The 16,359-nt window shown below is 42.1% G+C and overlaps 1 protein-coding gene across 19 annotated transcripts in view; it reads right to left on the reverse strand.

The window, feature by feature from the left end:
- The window catches only part of LOC121661329 (protein unc-80 homolog), a 146,427-nt gene that overhangs the window by 25,332 nt on the left and 104,736 nt on the right, over positions 1-16,359 (reverse strand). For 17 of the 19 annotated variants that reach the window (XM_042021374.1, XM_042021382.1, XM_042021370.1 and 14 more), the window contains 10 exons: positions 15,276-15,544; positions 12,563-12,697; positions 11,766-11,904; positions 10,025-10,121; positions 9,162-9,332; positions 8,859-8,951; positions 6,754-6,789; positions 6,221-6,439; positions 3,625-3,825; positions 1,187-1,310 (listed from right to left, as the gene is read on the reverse strand). In XM_042021374.1, the coding sequence (XP_041877308.1) occupies positions 1,187-1,310; positions 3,625-3,825; positions 6,221-6,439; positions 6,754-6,789; positions 8,859-8,951; positions 9,162-9,332; positions 10,025-10,121; positions 11,766-11,904; positions 12,563-12,697; positions 15,276-15,544 (1,484 nt within the window). The remainder of the gene's footprint in view (positions 1-1,186; positions 1,311-3,624; positions 3,826-6,220; positions 6,440-6,753; positions 6,790-8,858; positions 8,952-9,161; positions 9,333-10,024; positions 10,122-11,765; positions 11,905-12,562; positions 12,698-15,275; positions 15,545-16,359) is intronic. The other 2 variants (XM_042021384.1, XM_042021386.1) reach the window with 1 other exon arrangement.

Raw genomic sequence — 16,359 nt, forward strand, 5'->3', positions numbered from 1 at the left:
TTAGAGCACTGGCTGATTCTTATTGTGGGCCCCTTGGAGATCTTTCTGGGGTGATTCACTCTGCCATGCCTGCTTGCCAAACTGCAAGTCCATTCCAAACTCCTATTTGAGCTAACTGTGTAGCAACCTGCCCATGTAACAATTCTAAGCAGTCTGAAGGGCCCAGATTTGTGTTAGCGCCAGGTAGCTGCTAACTCTGCTTGGATGAAGAAGAAGTCTTATGGACTCTGACAGGTTGGAGCTTCCCTGCCCTTGCAGTAATGAGTGCTGAATTGACCTGAAGGAAAGGAACCTGGCAAAACCAGATATTGCATTTTAACTAATGATTATTGTTTTTACAGCCCCTCAGAGCACTTCTGAACCCTGAAATGTTTTTTATAGCTGCTAGATAAGGTTACAACATTTGTGTTCTAAGGAGAAAATGTTATAAAACCCAATAACAATAAAATTCTAGTGCAGCCTTTCTCTCTTAATTTATATTTTTGCACATGGAACGAAAGCATGCTTGTTTGCCCAAATAGCTGGAGTTACATGGATATCAAAATGGGGGCTTCCCCCCAGTGTAACAGCTGCAGAAACACTATGGTCTATCACTGAATGACCAGGCAAACTCTGTCCATATCACTTGTCTGTTGAAACACACTTAGGAGCATAAACTTTACTAAGAGAGGGATCTGAATATTGGACAGTGCAAACCTGTACTAGATCAAGCCAGGGACATTACAAATAGTGGAGTCAATTCACCTTGTAAACCCTTCTAACTATCCAGCATCTGATGGCCTCTGATGGAGCCATCAGGGCCCTTCCCCACTGGGGACGGTAGGTATCCCCAGTGCCACCTTCTCCCCGTCTCTACCAGGTGTGTGCAGTCTCCACCACCCCACTCTCCAACTTGCAGCCCTCAACTCTCAGCTCAGTCTGGCAAAGGTGGATCTTCAAAGTGGTGCGTGGGAAGTAATGGAAAATAAATTGCTTGACCACTGCTATCGGTCACTGTATCTCCCCATGCACCACTTCAAAAATGAACCTTCCTATCTCTAGTGTCACTTTCAGAGTCCTCTTGTGAGGGCTAAAGGAGACAGGTAAAATGACAGGAATGGGAATAAACTGTCATCTTCTGTCCAGAGAAATCAACAGCAGGGGAAGGTTTAGCAAAGCTTCATGGGTTTGCCACTCGGCTACTCACCAGATTGACACAGACATTGATCAGAGACCTAAGGTGAGGCAGGAAGGATATGATAGGCTGCCTCTGAAGTGTCAAACAAACCCCTTCAATCAAACTGCTGGCAGGCTCCCACTCAACCTGGCGCCTGCAATACAACAGTAGGTGCCGTTAGCCGTGGGCTCCTGCCCCCCACCAGATGCCCAAACACTGCAACTGACACACAGTGACGCTCACAGAGGAAATGTGTCAGACAGCAATGATGTCCAGGAGGAGCACAGAGTGTGCGACAGAGAGAAGGCTTTACCCACGCAGTTCAGGAAGGTACAGAGCACACCGGGTGTTTGAGAGACAAGAAATGCAGCAGAGGGGGCTGGTGCTAGTGACACAAACCCCTACAGCAGCAGTGGTGGAGGAGCTGCATTTCACTCCCTGATGCTTCCCTCCAACAGAATAGGAATGAAAGGGAGCCCACAGAGTGGTCTCAGGTGTGCCTGTGTGGAGAAAGGTCTGCTGTGTCAAGCTCCCAACCGAGACTATGCCCTCCATCTCATGTGGCTTGTGGATGTTCCCACTGACATGAACAAACCTTGTCAGCCTGAGTGCCATCTGTGAGCTCCTCTGCAGTCCAGCTGCTCCACCAAGTGTCACTCCTAGACTGCCCTAAATTTAAACTGGCTCAGCTGCACAATCTTCATCTTCTTCACCTTGTGCAGGAGGGATGATTCACTCCCTATCAGCACCAAAGTCCTTAATTCCAGGATCTTTTCTTCCCTGACACTTTGCTTTTTTCACCAAAACAACATTTAGGGATTGTGCCAGATGCTGAAGGGATTCCCGTTCCTAATCATAAGCAGACACAGCATAGGTAACATCAAAGTGGTTCACACCCTTCATCTCACGGCCTGACTCTTTGCAGTCATTGTAGTTCACAAGCCAACATCTGACTGCATTTACTGGGACAGAAAGGCAAAAGGTTGGCATAACTTGTTAGCTCAAGCCTTAAACAATATCCCAGTCAAGCTCTTCAGGTGACTTCTCAGAGCCACATGGGGAATTAAGTGTTCACTATGCAAGTTCTTCTTCAGCCCAACACATATCTCACCTTTGTGCAGCCACTGTAATTAAATCTCCAGAATAGTGGTTTGTTCTTGTTCTTACACATCCACTGATTCTAGCAGACACTGGGTTTGGAGGTGGATGCCCACAGGAGGCAGTGTATAAGATTCTGACTGTGAGTACCCCAAGGGATGGCTCCTGGGGTCTTGCACCCAGACCCATCTCTAAGAGACTGCTTGACTCAGTGATGCTTAAATGTAGTTGCTGCATTTGGTCCAGTGGCTTTGCTGTCCTTTCGTGGACAAGAGAGTAATTTAAGCCAAGCATAGGTACAAGCATAAAGAGAGAGAATATAAAAGGATTTTCACTTTATGGACATCCATTCAGCTTACATAAGGAAGAAAGATCTTCAGGAACAGAAACCCCTACCTGCCTTTGAGGCAGGAGAAAGTATGAGCAGGGAAAGAAGGAATAAATGAGAAGCAGGCAAGACATGGCAAAGAGTCAAACCACCAGGAGAGAGAAGCAACAAAATTTCTGCCTCTCAATTCCCTACAAGGGTGGAGTTTCTTCAAGCAGTTTAGCCAAAGGAAAGTGATGGATAGTGATAGCAGAAAGAAGAGATCACCTCCCTATTATTTGGTCCATCTTTAATTCCTACTGGGACATAATTCTGATGTTTTCTAACATGATTTGCCTTCTCAGCTGAGACTGCCAATGAAGTGCCATTCAAGCAATTGAGGACATATTCCCATGAGGGTGACCAAGAACAATGACTCTTTTTACTCAGATCACTGGAAAATTCACAGGTCTGAGTGATTTTATACCACCCAGACTGCCTCCAAGCAGGAATGCTCCATAGTCAATATTTCTTGAAGTTGCCAAAGCCTCTACGTACCATAATGCCACTGTGTGATACACCAGGCTTCCACTGGTGTATCACACAGTGGCATGGACCTGAAGCAGTTGATGCAGTTCTTTGCCATTTACTAGGGAGCACTCAGAAGCTACTGCATAGGTCCTGACTATTTTTGTCTTTACAGACGACATAACAGTATTGCCATGCTAAAAATACTCTTACTACAGTTTAACTTTCCATTAAAAACCTCACAGCAAAAGTTAATTAAAAGGGCAATGAGATGGAAAAAAGCTGAAGACTTCTTTTCAGGAAAGAAAAATGACATTTCTGGAAGCTCTCTGTAGTTCTTAATAACCATGCTGCTACCAGAAGACACAACAAAAATGTCAACATAAACACACACACAGATAAAAACACCTGTAATTTTCTGGTATGTTGTAAAGGCTCACTGCAACATGACAGCTTGAGGTAGATGACATACCCACACTTCAAGGCTTGCAACATCAGAAATGGACCCCAGAGGGTTTCCAGAGTACCTGCTCACCTCAGAGTAGGCATCTTGTGAATTTTATTGAACATACGATCCAATCTCTTTAAGATGAGGATCAGGGCAGGTCTCACCGCCTCAGCTGTCCAGTCAGTGATGGGCAACATCTCCATGATGTAGTGCCGGAGCCCACGGCTCTCCATCGTCTGTGTGTCATAAGGAGCTAGTTTCAGCAGGGAATGTGCGATTTCTGCCAATCTGAAACCACAGGTCATTAAGAGAAAAATAAATACAGCTTGCATTTCTATACACATGCCAATGAACTAGCATATAAATATTCAGGAGCCTAGTAAAAAGAAAATGATGTGAAAGTCAAATATGCTACTATTTAAACTCTGATCTGATACCACAGTTCTGGTCTATTAAGACTGTTTTGCTGGAATCACTGTTTATATTTAAGAACACATGAATGGTCTAAATATTACTCTTACATTGACATTAAATGCACCAAGGGAACATCAGGAATCACAGATTTGTGTAGCTAAAATCAAAGTACCTGTGCTGGCAGTAAGACTACAACATTGCAAATGCCTGTGAAACACAGACCGGACATCACCTGTTTGTCAATTAGTAAGTGATTTGATTTTGTTCTGTGCTTGTTTTTCAGTGTTACCACTTTAGGAAATATCACCGTGCAATTTTCAGGTGTTACATTTTAAAAGTAATGTGTCCATAGGTTTACACAACATGTCCTTTGTAGGATTGCTCCCTGCAGTTTTGATTTGTCTCTCCTAACACCTCTACAGATTGTGTTGCTGTTGCTTTTTCTAACTCTCCCAGATGGCCTTGCATTTTTGTATTGACTGTGAAATATCATGGCAGCATTTAACTTACACTTGCAGTTTGACAAAAATCTGAAATACTTGGATATTTGTGGTAAGCAAAGACCAGAAATAAAGCCACATCTACTAATAAAAGGGATAGAAACCTGTGTATTTCATGAAACATCAACAGACTTTGTATTGGATGACTATAATACAATCATATTGTGGGGGCTTTTCTGAAATGCATTCAATTAATGGAATATATTTCTATTCTCTTTATAATCTGCCTAATAAGATCAAGGACAACAAATTCCTCAGATTAACCAAAAGTGGTATAAAAATGTTTTTTTATCCAGTATTTCTTTATTATTCCTTTTTAAAAACTACTTTGTCCTACTATGGAGTAGCTTTGTTTTCCTTAATGCTGTGAAATTTAAATTACCATATAATTAAGCTTCTTGTTGGCAATACAACACCAGTTGCATGCAATGGTATATGAAAACTTCCTTATGCATTATAAAACGTGAGATCCATTTCATCCAACTTGAAACATCACTCTCAATTAATCTAGCTCCCTCCTAGCAGAAACAAACAGCCTGGGAAATTCTATGGGGTAAACAGTAAGATGTGCATCTTCCTTTTCACTGTGTGCAAAAATATCTTTATGACTTTTGCAGACTAAACATTTGACTTTTAAGTGGATAAAATTGGGTGAGATGAATCCTGTCTGAAGTGACTAGCATATTATCTTGTTTTCTGAAGCCTCTGAAATGGCACCTGTCAGCCTCCCAAGACCATGACTGTCACATCACATTCTGATAAATCTGCTCTCTATGTAGAACTGAGTTTGTCCTACAGTGGTTAAATCCTGTTGGTCATGTCACTGATACTTACGAATTTATGTAAGGATTGAGATATGTTGTTTTTTTTAGAGATAACTATGATTAAGCATTTCAGGTCACAACCCTGACAAAGCAGCTATTTCTAGCACTTTCCAGGAGACTTAAGAGAATCAGAGCACAACTCATTATCTGCTGTAAATCAATGTCATTTTAACTGCTGTAACCTCTGACCATGAGAGATCTTCTCTCTTGAAGAGTGCAGTATTTTCCAGCTGCTAGTGTAAATGAAAAACTGACAAAAGAATCAGGTTTATTCATTCTTGTCCCAGTTATTGCTTCTCAGTAGCAACTTACGTTATTTTGTGTTTACATGAAGAGCAAATTCAGAGAATCAGGCCCAGAGTGCTAGGAGGCCCTACCCCCAACTTCTTCTAGGTCAGCACCATGTGAAACCATTTGCATCCAACCCATGAGCTGGACTCAGTGCAGCACTTCAAGAAAAGACTTGTGCATCTGCTGCATCACATGCTGAGATGCTGGTCCTGTAAATGCCTTCTGTCCCATCCTCCCCTGTATTTCAGGCAGTTAGAAAGCGGTTGTTCTGCCTTTCTTGCTTGTGAGCTGCTGGCTCTGATGCACAGTGCCACTGGAGAGGATAAAGGTTGTATTCAGTGAGGTAGGCAGCTTCCCCACCCCTTGTCCTGCAGAGACAGACTTATCTGCTCTGCTCCTTGCTGCCACTTGTCCTGATATACCAGATGGAGCTGTTTCAGATGGGGGTCTGAATGAGACCAGAGGAAAGCTTAAGAAACCTTCCTTATACACAAGCAGGATCAGTACAATCTAAGGAACATCCAAAAAACTGCATGTTTCAGACAAAACTATACAACCAAAAAGCAATTCCATCTGTTCTTATGAAAAAGAAAGGGCTAAAAGAAAGGAACCCCCCTGAAATGAACAAGTAAAAGCAGAATGCCTGGTGAATACCTCATGTGGGACTTCACATCCAGCAGCTCCAGAGAAGTCACTCGGGGCTCACCAGCCAGATTCTGCAAAATCTTCAGCCTCGGACCACAGTGCTTGTAAAACTCTGTGCAGATATTCAGCAGTGACTCCCGTGGTCTCCTGAACTCCTCTCTGGCAATTCGTTCATCCAGCTCCTCTCGGGGAAGACCCTGGCCCTCCTCCAATAAGTGAAGGTTCTCCCTGGAGGATACAAAGTAAGATACAGTAGAAAGCGTTATATGCAGTAGATCATCAGGGATAGATTACAGCAACTTCTTCATCTTGTTTTTGCAACAGATGCTTTCCTCTGCAATTGAAAGAAAGGTAGTTGCATCTGCAATTAAGAAACAAAAAAGGGAAGTTATAATCTGCCAAGTCTTGCTAAAAATGTAAATATTTTCTGTATGAGCTATCCTTTGATACGCTCCCCTGAAAAAAGGCTGCCTGTCACAGCAACAGTATGTGGGAACGGTTCATCACTCATTGGGGGAGACTGGGATAAAATTTTACTGTACCTGATAAAGTGTAGTTTGGCTCCCTGTTCTGGGTACCTGGGAAAACAGAAACAGTGAGGTTGTAAACAGAAACTTAGTAGTGCCTAAACTTGCCTTTCTAAAAGAAAGTGACACTATTCTACCCCAGACATTTATGCATCATGGTCAGGATGGTGTCTTGTGTCACTGGAACAATGCCTACACGTAGTTACTGACCACACTGAATTGCCTTTACCTCCCAGCTTCCATCAAAACACATATTGCTAGAGTTATTGACCTTGTTCTGAAAGGAAAAATTCAGACTTAAAAATCATTGCTCTCTTTCAAGTGACTTTTACTGATTTTCACCCCAGTGCTCAGTCTGTTTCACAAAACCAGAGCTCACCAAGTGAATACCTCAGCATGGTTATTATGTTTTATTGTCATTTTGTCTTGCTACTTCTTTTTCAGAATGCATTAATAGACCCTGAACTACTTGGCTAACATGTCCAAGGCTTAATCAGTAATCATTCTAACATCATGAGACTTCTGCTGTTGCTAGCAGATGTCTGTTGCAATGATAACACAACAGAAGCAACAAGTCCAGGAAACCTGGAGCAGTGCAAAAATATTTTGGATCAGAGGCTGAATGTTTGATAATTAGAAAAATCTGGAAATGTAAGTCAAGATGCCTGAGTCACACTGCATTGGGAATGCCTACATTCTCTGTCAGCAGATACGTATTAACTGCTCTCCAAAATCAGCAGATAGATAATAAAGTACTACTTTCCATTACACCTTATTTTCCTTAGACCGAGCAATCTTTCGAAGGAAGTAAATGGCAAATGTCCACTTCGGACTTGAGCATGTCTGGTTTATCTGCTGGTTTATCATGTCTGGATTCTGGATCTGCTTCTCAGATCAGGGATTGAAAGTCAAAGCCATGTTTCATCCCTGACTGAATAGATTTTAAAGAATAACAGACTCATGCCAGGAGTTACCAACCAAGATGTGTACACATTTATAAACTGACATAATAGCCCTTTGATGATCCATGCAGAAATTGATTTCTAGACCCCTTGAATTAAAAAAAAAAAAAAAAAAAAAAGACGGGTAATAACTTGGAAAACTCTGGAAAAACAGCTGCCCAAGCTTCTGCTAGGGTACAATTCCCCTTCCAGTTCAGCACAAACATTCAGATTTTTAGCACAGTAAGACATAGTCTGGTCAGGAGAAGGCAGGGCTACCTACTGCAAAGAAAAAACTTCACAATCCCAAATGCTTGTGGGTGGATTTTGTTACAAGGTTTCTTAAGCCCTTCTTCTATGACCAAGTAAATTGTCAGTGGCCTTGTCTAATTTGCAGCAGCCTAACTGGAATGGCCACTATGGCCAAGGAGCAGAATTACAGTTCACTACTGCCATGTCCTTCTTTGTTTCCCTCTTCTGTGTGAAAGTTCTTTGGTGTTTTGTTTGGTTGGGTTTTGGGATTATTTAAGAAGGACAAGAAGATCTTCAGGCATCCTTTCATTTCTCTCAAATTGTCAGTTACGCTTCCTCTGCTATCTGTAACTGTAAAAAACCCCCACATCAATGTGGAGGTAAAGATCATAGAAAGAGACCATAGGGAATGTACAGGGAAATGGGAAAGGGAACTAAAGAAAACTAGAGGAGGTGCCAGTCTGCGAGCCTCAACTAGCAGGCAGTTTGTGTTTGTACAGCTGTTCAGCCCCTTAGAACAAGGCCAGAAGAATCTGACCCTTCTGCCATCCAAGCATGCTCTGCCCACTGGTCAGTTTGACAGTGGACTCAGCAGGAAGCAAAGCAGAGAATGAGTGAGCTTCAGCAATATACTTCCAGAGGGCAAAAAGGGGAATGAGTAATTTAGGATGCGAGTCCTCCAGTTTGGTACCCTGGTCTTCTATTTAGATACATTGTTTTAAACTAGAAATCCTAGTCTTGGGTATTTTGGTTACCATGAGAAATGCAGTCCTGAGGAATGTGCTCTTTTTATGTGACTGTTTTCTCCCACAGTGCAGTACCCAGAGCACTCCCTCAGGCCAAGCACTCTAAGCAATGAGATGTTACCTTACTGAAAAAAAACCCCAACAAACGGTTTCAAAAAATGAGAAAGAAAAAAAGCCTTACCTGGTGTTCACACCTGCTGACATGGTGTGGTTTGCCGTTGTGGTCCCTTTATGGCCTTGGTCACATCGACTCATCTGTGGGGCTGTCATAGGCCTGGCAAAGAGAAGGTGAACAGCACACTCCACATTAAATCTAAAAAGCACACAGAAATTCTGTTCTTGCTCTGAATTCTGGCATTAATTTTACCAAGTCTAAAACTCAACCATTAATCAAGCTAAGCTGTGTGTTGTGGCCTCCTGTGCATTCCCTCTCCCCACACAGACAACCAAATGCAGGCTCAGCCCCTTGGCTCATGTGTGTTACCTGGTGAGAACTTCTACACTGTACAAGAGGGCCTGCAAAGAGGTGGCAAGGGCACCCATAGAAGCAATCTCCTCCCGAGCTGCTGTCCCAGTGTCCACTTGAGAGGTTTGTTGCTTCAATTTTTGCAAGTAACAGGGAACCAGCGCTTCCAAGACCATCAGCATCTGGAGGCTGGAGAAATAACAATACTTGGTCTGTTTTATTTTGTCATTCCTAAACTCACATTAGGTAGAGGCTTAGGTTTCTATCTGAAGACCCTTGATCTGTCACTAGGCATATGATTTCATTGCTTCTCACTAGAAGTCTTTAGACAAAGAAACAATTGGATTAGGAACTTCAGGGGGAAACTAGATGACACATGAAACAATGATAATAATAAAACCCTCTGAACTTTCAGGTATCTTCCAAATATGTCATCCATTTGCTAACAAGCATTTTCCTTTCCAAAGACTCTCTCATTCTCTGATTCCCTCTTGCAAACTAACATTTGTACTTAAATTATCTCCCCTCTTTCTGCTATCTTCCTGTTCCCTCCAGCTCCCTGCTTCTCACCCTCCAGTTCCCTCTTCATTGCTCCTCTGATGACAGAAACTGACAGGATATGGTGTGATCCCCACTGGGAAACATGGCTTACATGTTGCTGCTCTGGCTGCCATCCTGCTTAGTGCTGCACCAGCAGCTGGCAGGACTTGGAGCTGGTGCCCTAGGAAAGGGTAACAGGCAGAGGCTTGGCCTCAGAGAAGCCCCATACTTGGAATGCATTTCTATAGCCACTGCCTCCATTTGCAGCCTTGCTTTCACGTACCATATGCAACTCCTATGCCTTTTCTGAGTCTGCACAAATCAAGACAACAGATTATCACCTTCTGAATGACTCAGGAGCATAAGCCACCACTGTCACACACAGCTTGATGGCTTCACTGATGGAAAAGGTCAAGTCTTCATTCCCATAGCAGAAGTCTGAGGGAGTAAAGCAATATGAGAAGACTATCACGTGATCATACTAACTATGAAAGGAGCTAGCACACTTCTTTTTCCCCCCTCTTCTATTGCTTGCTTTTCATGTTAACAATGCCCAATAGGCTCTTGGACAGATAAAAATTTATCTCTAGAAAAGAAACATATGCTGCACTCCTACTTGAACCATACTGCCCAAGAACTCAGTAGGTTAAACAGCTCTCAGCAGGTCACTCACTGCTGAGCAGAAGACCTACAGAGGGCTGTTTCAACCATCACTCATCAAAAGCTAAGTCTTAAGCTCATACATGGCAAGGACACGTGTCAAATTAATGATAATTTTTATGTTCCCTATGCTTTTTCTTAGATGTTCCAACCACAGAAAAAATGATGCTGATGCACCACTGATGGCAGAAGATAGTTTTACTTCTAATCAAACCCCTTATATACTCATAGCCACATGGTTGCCAACACAAAAGTGAGTCTGTTTTGCTAGAGATTTCAGAAAAAGCTTTCAAAAGCATTTAAGTCACATATTACAAATATCACTTTGGGGATAATTAGTTCTGGGCGCTAAGAAACTAAAAAGAATATTTGTAGAAGAGTAATATTTTTAGTAGAACTATAGTCCTGTTTTCAAAAGTGACTTTGTTATGCAGGAGCCCAAGTCAAAGTTAAGGTCCTAAAACATGTAAATAATTTTGAACAACAGAACTTGGAAGTCAGTTGTTTTAGATAATTCTGATCTTCATATGGATGATACCAGATACACAACATACTCATTTACAGTCTCATCATCAACTCATACCTGAGAATTTTTAGAGCTGTTTATAATAGCTCTCCACAAAAACCTCCAAGATTTTATATAAATGTGTGGTACAATCCACAAAGAAGAAGAAATATCTTCCGTTTCCATATCACTTTATATTATAAGTTTGTATATAATTGTGCAGCATTATAAAATCCCACTTTATTACAGAGCTTTAACTCTAAGGCCAGACAGGCTTCGCAGTGCATCAAGATAACTAGTATTTAAGAGAAGTGCAAATTTGGAATCCTCCTTATAAAAATCAGCAAAAATCACAAAGCAGCCAAATTCTTAAATGTGGCATTGCATGGATAACTATCAAGAGACAGAATGTCCTGGATACACCATACAGCCATATATAACCTAATTTATGATAAATCAACACCCCCAGGAGCTCAGCACTGCTGAATGTCTGAATTGTATCAACATCATCTACTAGTCACAGTCTGGCCATGAGAGAGGATGCCTTTTTTTCCTGCCTGTATGCAGCAGAGCAGAGGATGACACTGACCTTGTCAGCATAATACAGTTTATTAGGCATCTTTATTCTTCACCCACACATGTTAAAATTCAAAATGCCAGAGTCTAGTCTCAGATTAGAAGGCTTAAAGCAGAAAAAGTAGCTTTGGAATAAAATTAATTGATAATTCCCCTCCTGCAGAAAATATCAAAAGGATGATGGTAATAAAGCCAGTATTAAAAGCCTCATGAGGCATAAGAAACAGATAGGACATTCCTAAAGAAGAGAAGGGCTCTGAAGAAATCGTGCTGCATCAAATGTCTGTTGAATCAATAAACAATAAACCAGAATTACTGAATAAAGGGTGCTTTATTATTACCTAATGACTTGAGAGGCTTTTCTGCTTTCACCAGCTCTAAGATCTCCAAAATATCTGGAGTATCTCCCTCCAAAGACAGCAGCAGGTCAAACAGGCACTGAGCTGACACTCCTTTGTTGGTTCCATTGTTTGTAGCATCCTGTTCCAACAAGAGACATTCATATAATCCCAGGAATATTTACCTGGAGGTGTGGACAATCTTTGTTTTTGACAACGGGTCCACGTGGAGTTCAAGAGCTCACTGCTCTCAAACAGTAAGCCTTGCCTGACTCAACAGACTGATGCTACAGTGGGAGCATGAGCTGAAAACTGCACACAGATCTTTGCTGCCCTGTGAAGGACAAAGATAGGTGTGCTGACAGTGCCCCACTTCAAACTAAGTTTCCATTAACTTGACTGAACTCACTAAAATGTTAAAACATAATTAATGAATATTTCAAAACATGACTAATTTAATCTTACACTTCACATGTACTAAAATTTGGCATTAAGCTTTTAATTCCTGTTGCTGGAGTCTAAGAATGGATTTGCATTTAAAGAGTTACAAGTCATTATTGTCCTTTTATAATATATTTATACACTGAAATTTAAAGTGAGACCACATTTACTGGCCTGGACACCAGCAGCCTGCTATCTCAGCACCCCGCTCCATCAAGTGAAGCACAGAAGTGTGCAGAAATAACTCAGGACCTGGTTCTGTGCAGCAGCGAGTGTTCTCTCCTTGCGACCTCTGACGGCAAGTGGCTGCACACACAGGCTTCCCCCCCCCCCGAGACAAGAGAATGGCTCTTACTCACAGGGAACTCTAGGAGAGGGGCCACACTGGCAAACAGCTGCAGGATAAAGGGCTTGCGGTGCAGGACGTAGAACTGGCGACACGCGAACTCAATCGCCTGGCGCAGCTGGGGGTTGCTTTCGTAGTCGGAGTACACCTGAGCACATGGAAAAGGACATGGAGGCAATACTCCAGTGGAAGAGCTCTTCACCTCTTAAGCCCAGATTGAATCAACTACAGCACTGTCATTCCTGATAGGTTTGTCTAACACACTTTTAAAGACGGAGACTGGACCACCATCCCTGGCAATGCATTTCAGGGACCAAATATCCTTAGGAAAAAAGTTTGCCTTTCCTGCTTGAACCTTCTTCACATTATTAGTCCAATATTTTTTGTCCTACATATCAAGGTGGATTCCTTCCCTCTCCTTCCTAGAAGCACTTTACATGTTAGAAGCCAGTTAGTACTTTCTTCTTGAATCTTCATATTTTTCAGTCAACCAAATCTTCCAGTCCTTTCTCACAAGACATGCTTTCTACATGAACATCCCTCTTTTCCTGCAGTCTCTTGAATTAACTGATGCTTTCTCTGAGCTGGATAGAGCCAGTACGTCCAGTCAGGACTGCTGCTGATGAAAGCAGAATTATTCCATCTTTTTCACATGATACAAATCTCTGTAGTCAACCCCGACTGGCACTTGAGATATTTTTCTCTTCTATCCTTCAGTAGAAGGATGCTGTTGATTCATGTTTGGCTTCAGATCTGTAACTCCAATATTCTGTCCTGCTGAGGTGCCACTGAATCAGTTACTTTTCCTCCCACATTCTGTGGTTGAAGATTCAAAAGTAAGGTCTAAGCTGACCAATATGGTGTGTTGGTTTGGGCTTGGTTTTTTTTCAGACTGCATCTCTAGTTTGTCATGACAATTTGAACTCTTGCTCTGTCCTCCAACATAGTGACAGTGCCACCCACTTTTAAAATATTTCAAGGTTTTTAGAGTGGCATTTCCTTCAGGGCTGGCCATTGAACCATGCAGACAGTATGTTGCCAAAAGGTGGGATTTATTTCTCAGTTATGTAAATAGTATGAATTCCTAGGAATAACTTCTATGTGTGAGACCTCTGCAGAGACTTTTCAGTGCCCTGGTAGGCTGAGGAAATTAGCACAGCTTTAATACAACCAGAACCCTCTAGCATGAGGATGAGGCCAGACAATTACCAGCAGTATCTCCTTTAGCTGAGAAAAGGGAAATAATTAGCTGTATATGCATTTTACCAAGGAAAATGGAAAAACCTGCAAGAAAAGAGCTGTGTGGGAGTATGTGCATGTATGCATCAGGAACTGAGCTTCAGTTAGTGCCTGGATCAAGCCCAGAAGTGGTAAAAGAACTGACCACAAACGAACCAGCTGATCTTAGGTGTCTGGCACAGAGAAATGAAAGTCTGCAAAACCAAAAAGCTCAGCAGCACTTGCATTTTCTTTTGGAATTGCTTTTTTAACCTCCCAGGAGTGGTATTTCAATAATTCAGTAGTTGACAATAATTGAGAGTGAGGATAGGAAAGAATTACAAACTAATTTCTCTCAATATGAAAATGAAGTGGTTACTGTTGAGGACTTCAAATTATGTTATTAGGCTATTTTATTTCAAAATGTCTTGTTTCTCATTAATAGACCCATGCACTGCTGACCTGGATCCAATTAATACTTATCTAATCATGTAAGGCAGGATATCAGACTTTCCAGTTACTACAGAGCTTGCTTAGATAGCTAAAGTAATCACTGGTCTTAATTATTATGCTCTGTTAACTGTGTGAAAATGAACATGTACAGGGATGATTCTTTTCTGTATTTGCATTATAATACTAAATCTCTACTTAGATACTGTCTTTGAGCCCTGCAGGAATAATCCTGTCTGTAAAAGAACTATTTTTTAAAATTTTATTTTCAGCAGCTGATTTTTTTTCAAGAATCAAAAGGAAAAGAGGCCCACTTTTTCATCTTGAAGTGAAGAGAAACTCCACTTCTGACACTTCCAATATTTCTCATCACTCAGAAGAAAAGACAACATGCAGCTTTTCATAAACATTTTGAGTTATTTTTGTACTTAGAAAGTGAATATAATTTAGTTTCAATCAGCAAGTAGTAAATCCAGATATTTCAACTATTTCCCAAACTTCAGCCATCCCTGAAGGAAAAACCACGAAGAGATGCCCAAGGTCCAAAAATTGTCCAGAAATTTCAAATTTCTGTGCAGAAATACACAGAAAGGAAAACAGACATTTATTTACTTAACACAAAGGAGAACAGAAAATGTAATTTACTCAAGAGGGGAATAGAAAGCTAATTTGGGCCATCCCACTGTTGCCTTCTTGGGGCACCTAAAAGCTCTCATGAGGACTCAGCAGATCAACGTTTCCCTGTTAAGTGTCAATTCCATCATGGAATCACAGGGTGGTTTAGGTTGGAAGGGACCTTAAAGCCCATCCAGTTCCACGCCCTGCCATGGGCAGGGACACGTTCCACCAGACTAGGTTGCTTCAATCCCTGTTCAATTTGACCTTGAACACTCACAGGGATAGGGCAGCCACAGCTTCTCTGGGCAACCTGTGCCAGGGCCTCACCACCCTCACAGGAAGAATTTCTTCCTAAGGTCTGACCTAAAGCTGCTCTCTGTCAGCAAGACACAGTGCTCGCTTGGCAGAGTTCCCTTGCATTGCTCCTGGGCATAGCTCACCTGCAGCATGCTGGGCAGCACCCACTGGTACCCGCTGAGGGAGAAGAGGTGGTTGAAGTGCACGGCTGTGTTGATGACTGTGGCAGCATACTGCCTCAGCAGGGCACTGTCCTCAGGGTGCAGGATCAGGGCACCGTTGAACACATTCAGGAACAGCATGATCTCATCCCCCCATGGGAACTCGCTGGGCATGCCAAGGAACATCTCTTCCAGCAGTTTAATCCACAAGCTTTTCTGAAGAGTATCTAGACCAAAGAGCTCTTTCCCAGCTGCAGGGGAGGAGAGTAATCAACACCAACAGCAGTCAACTCTGTCCACCACAGCCAGCCTCACTTCCCTGCAAAGCACCATCCCACAACAATGACCGTCCTTCTGCCTTTTTAAAATTATTTCACCCAGCCTGAGTTTCTATAAGTGCCCACAGGGCTTGAGCAAACCTTGACTGAAAGCTTCAGTATGAAGATAAAGAATGATAAATATCACAGCTCACTAATCTGCTGGTTGGACACCCTTCTCTTAAAAAATGGGAGATCTGAGCTTGTACATGCATCATCTGCCTCACACAGAGACTGTGCAGATTTATGCTCAGTTTTTATGTTCCAGGTGTCCCACACATCATAGGAGACTGATGCAGTGTTACAATAATGCTTCTGAAATCAAGTGCCTTAATGGCTGTTACAGAACATGCCAATGCTTACCACTGTGCAAAAATGGCCTATTTAACCTATTTAACATCAGGCTGGAAACCCTACTTTACATTCAGAGCAAAGTTTCTCTGTGGACTGTTTCCTTATCCCTGCTGCAGAATTTGCCTAGTCTTCATTGGATGTCAATTGCTTCCTCAAAGCAGACAGTAAAGGACTTCAGGCAAACCTTTCTGGGTAGTCTCATGCATGATTTTAATACTCAATTAAAACTTATTCTCATTTGGGTCCAAAGAAAGTAGCCTTTTCTGGAGAATTCTAACAGTGAAGCTCTTTCAGCTGCTGTGCTTACAAACCAACAGGTCTGTATCAGTTTCCGTAGGAAGAGATTCATCAGCTTCCAGAAAAGTGGTAAGCCTGCGTGCTTCTAAGGCAAATGA

Source organism: Corvus kubaryi, unplaced genomic scaffold (assembly GCF_017639235.1).
Source record: "Corvus kubaryi isolate FWS band 111438036 unplaced genomic scaffold, C.kubaryi_AGA036_p1.0 37142, whole genome shotgun sequence".
NCBI classification, from domain to species: domain Eukaryota; kingdom Metazoa; phylum Chordata; class Aves; order Passeriformes; family Corvidae; genus Corvus; species Corvus kubaryi.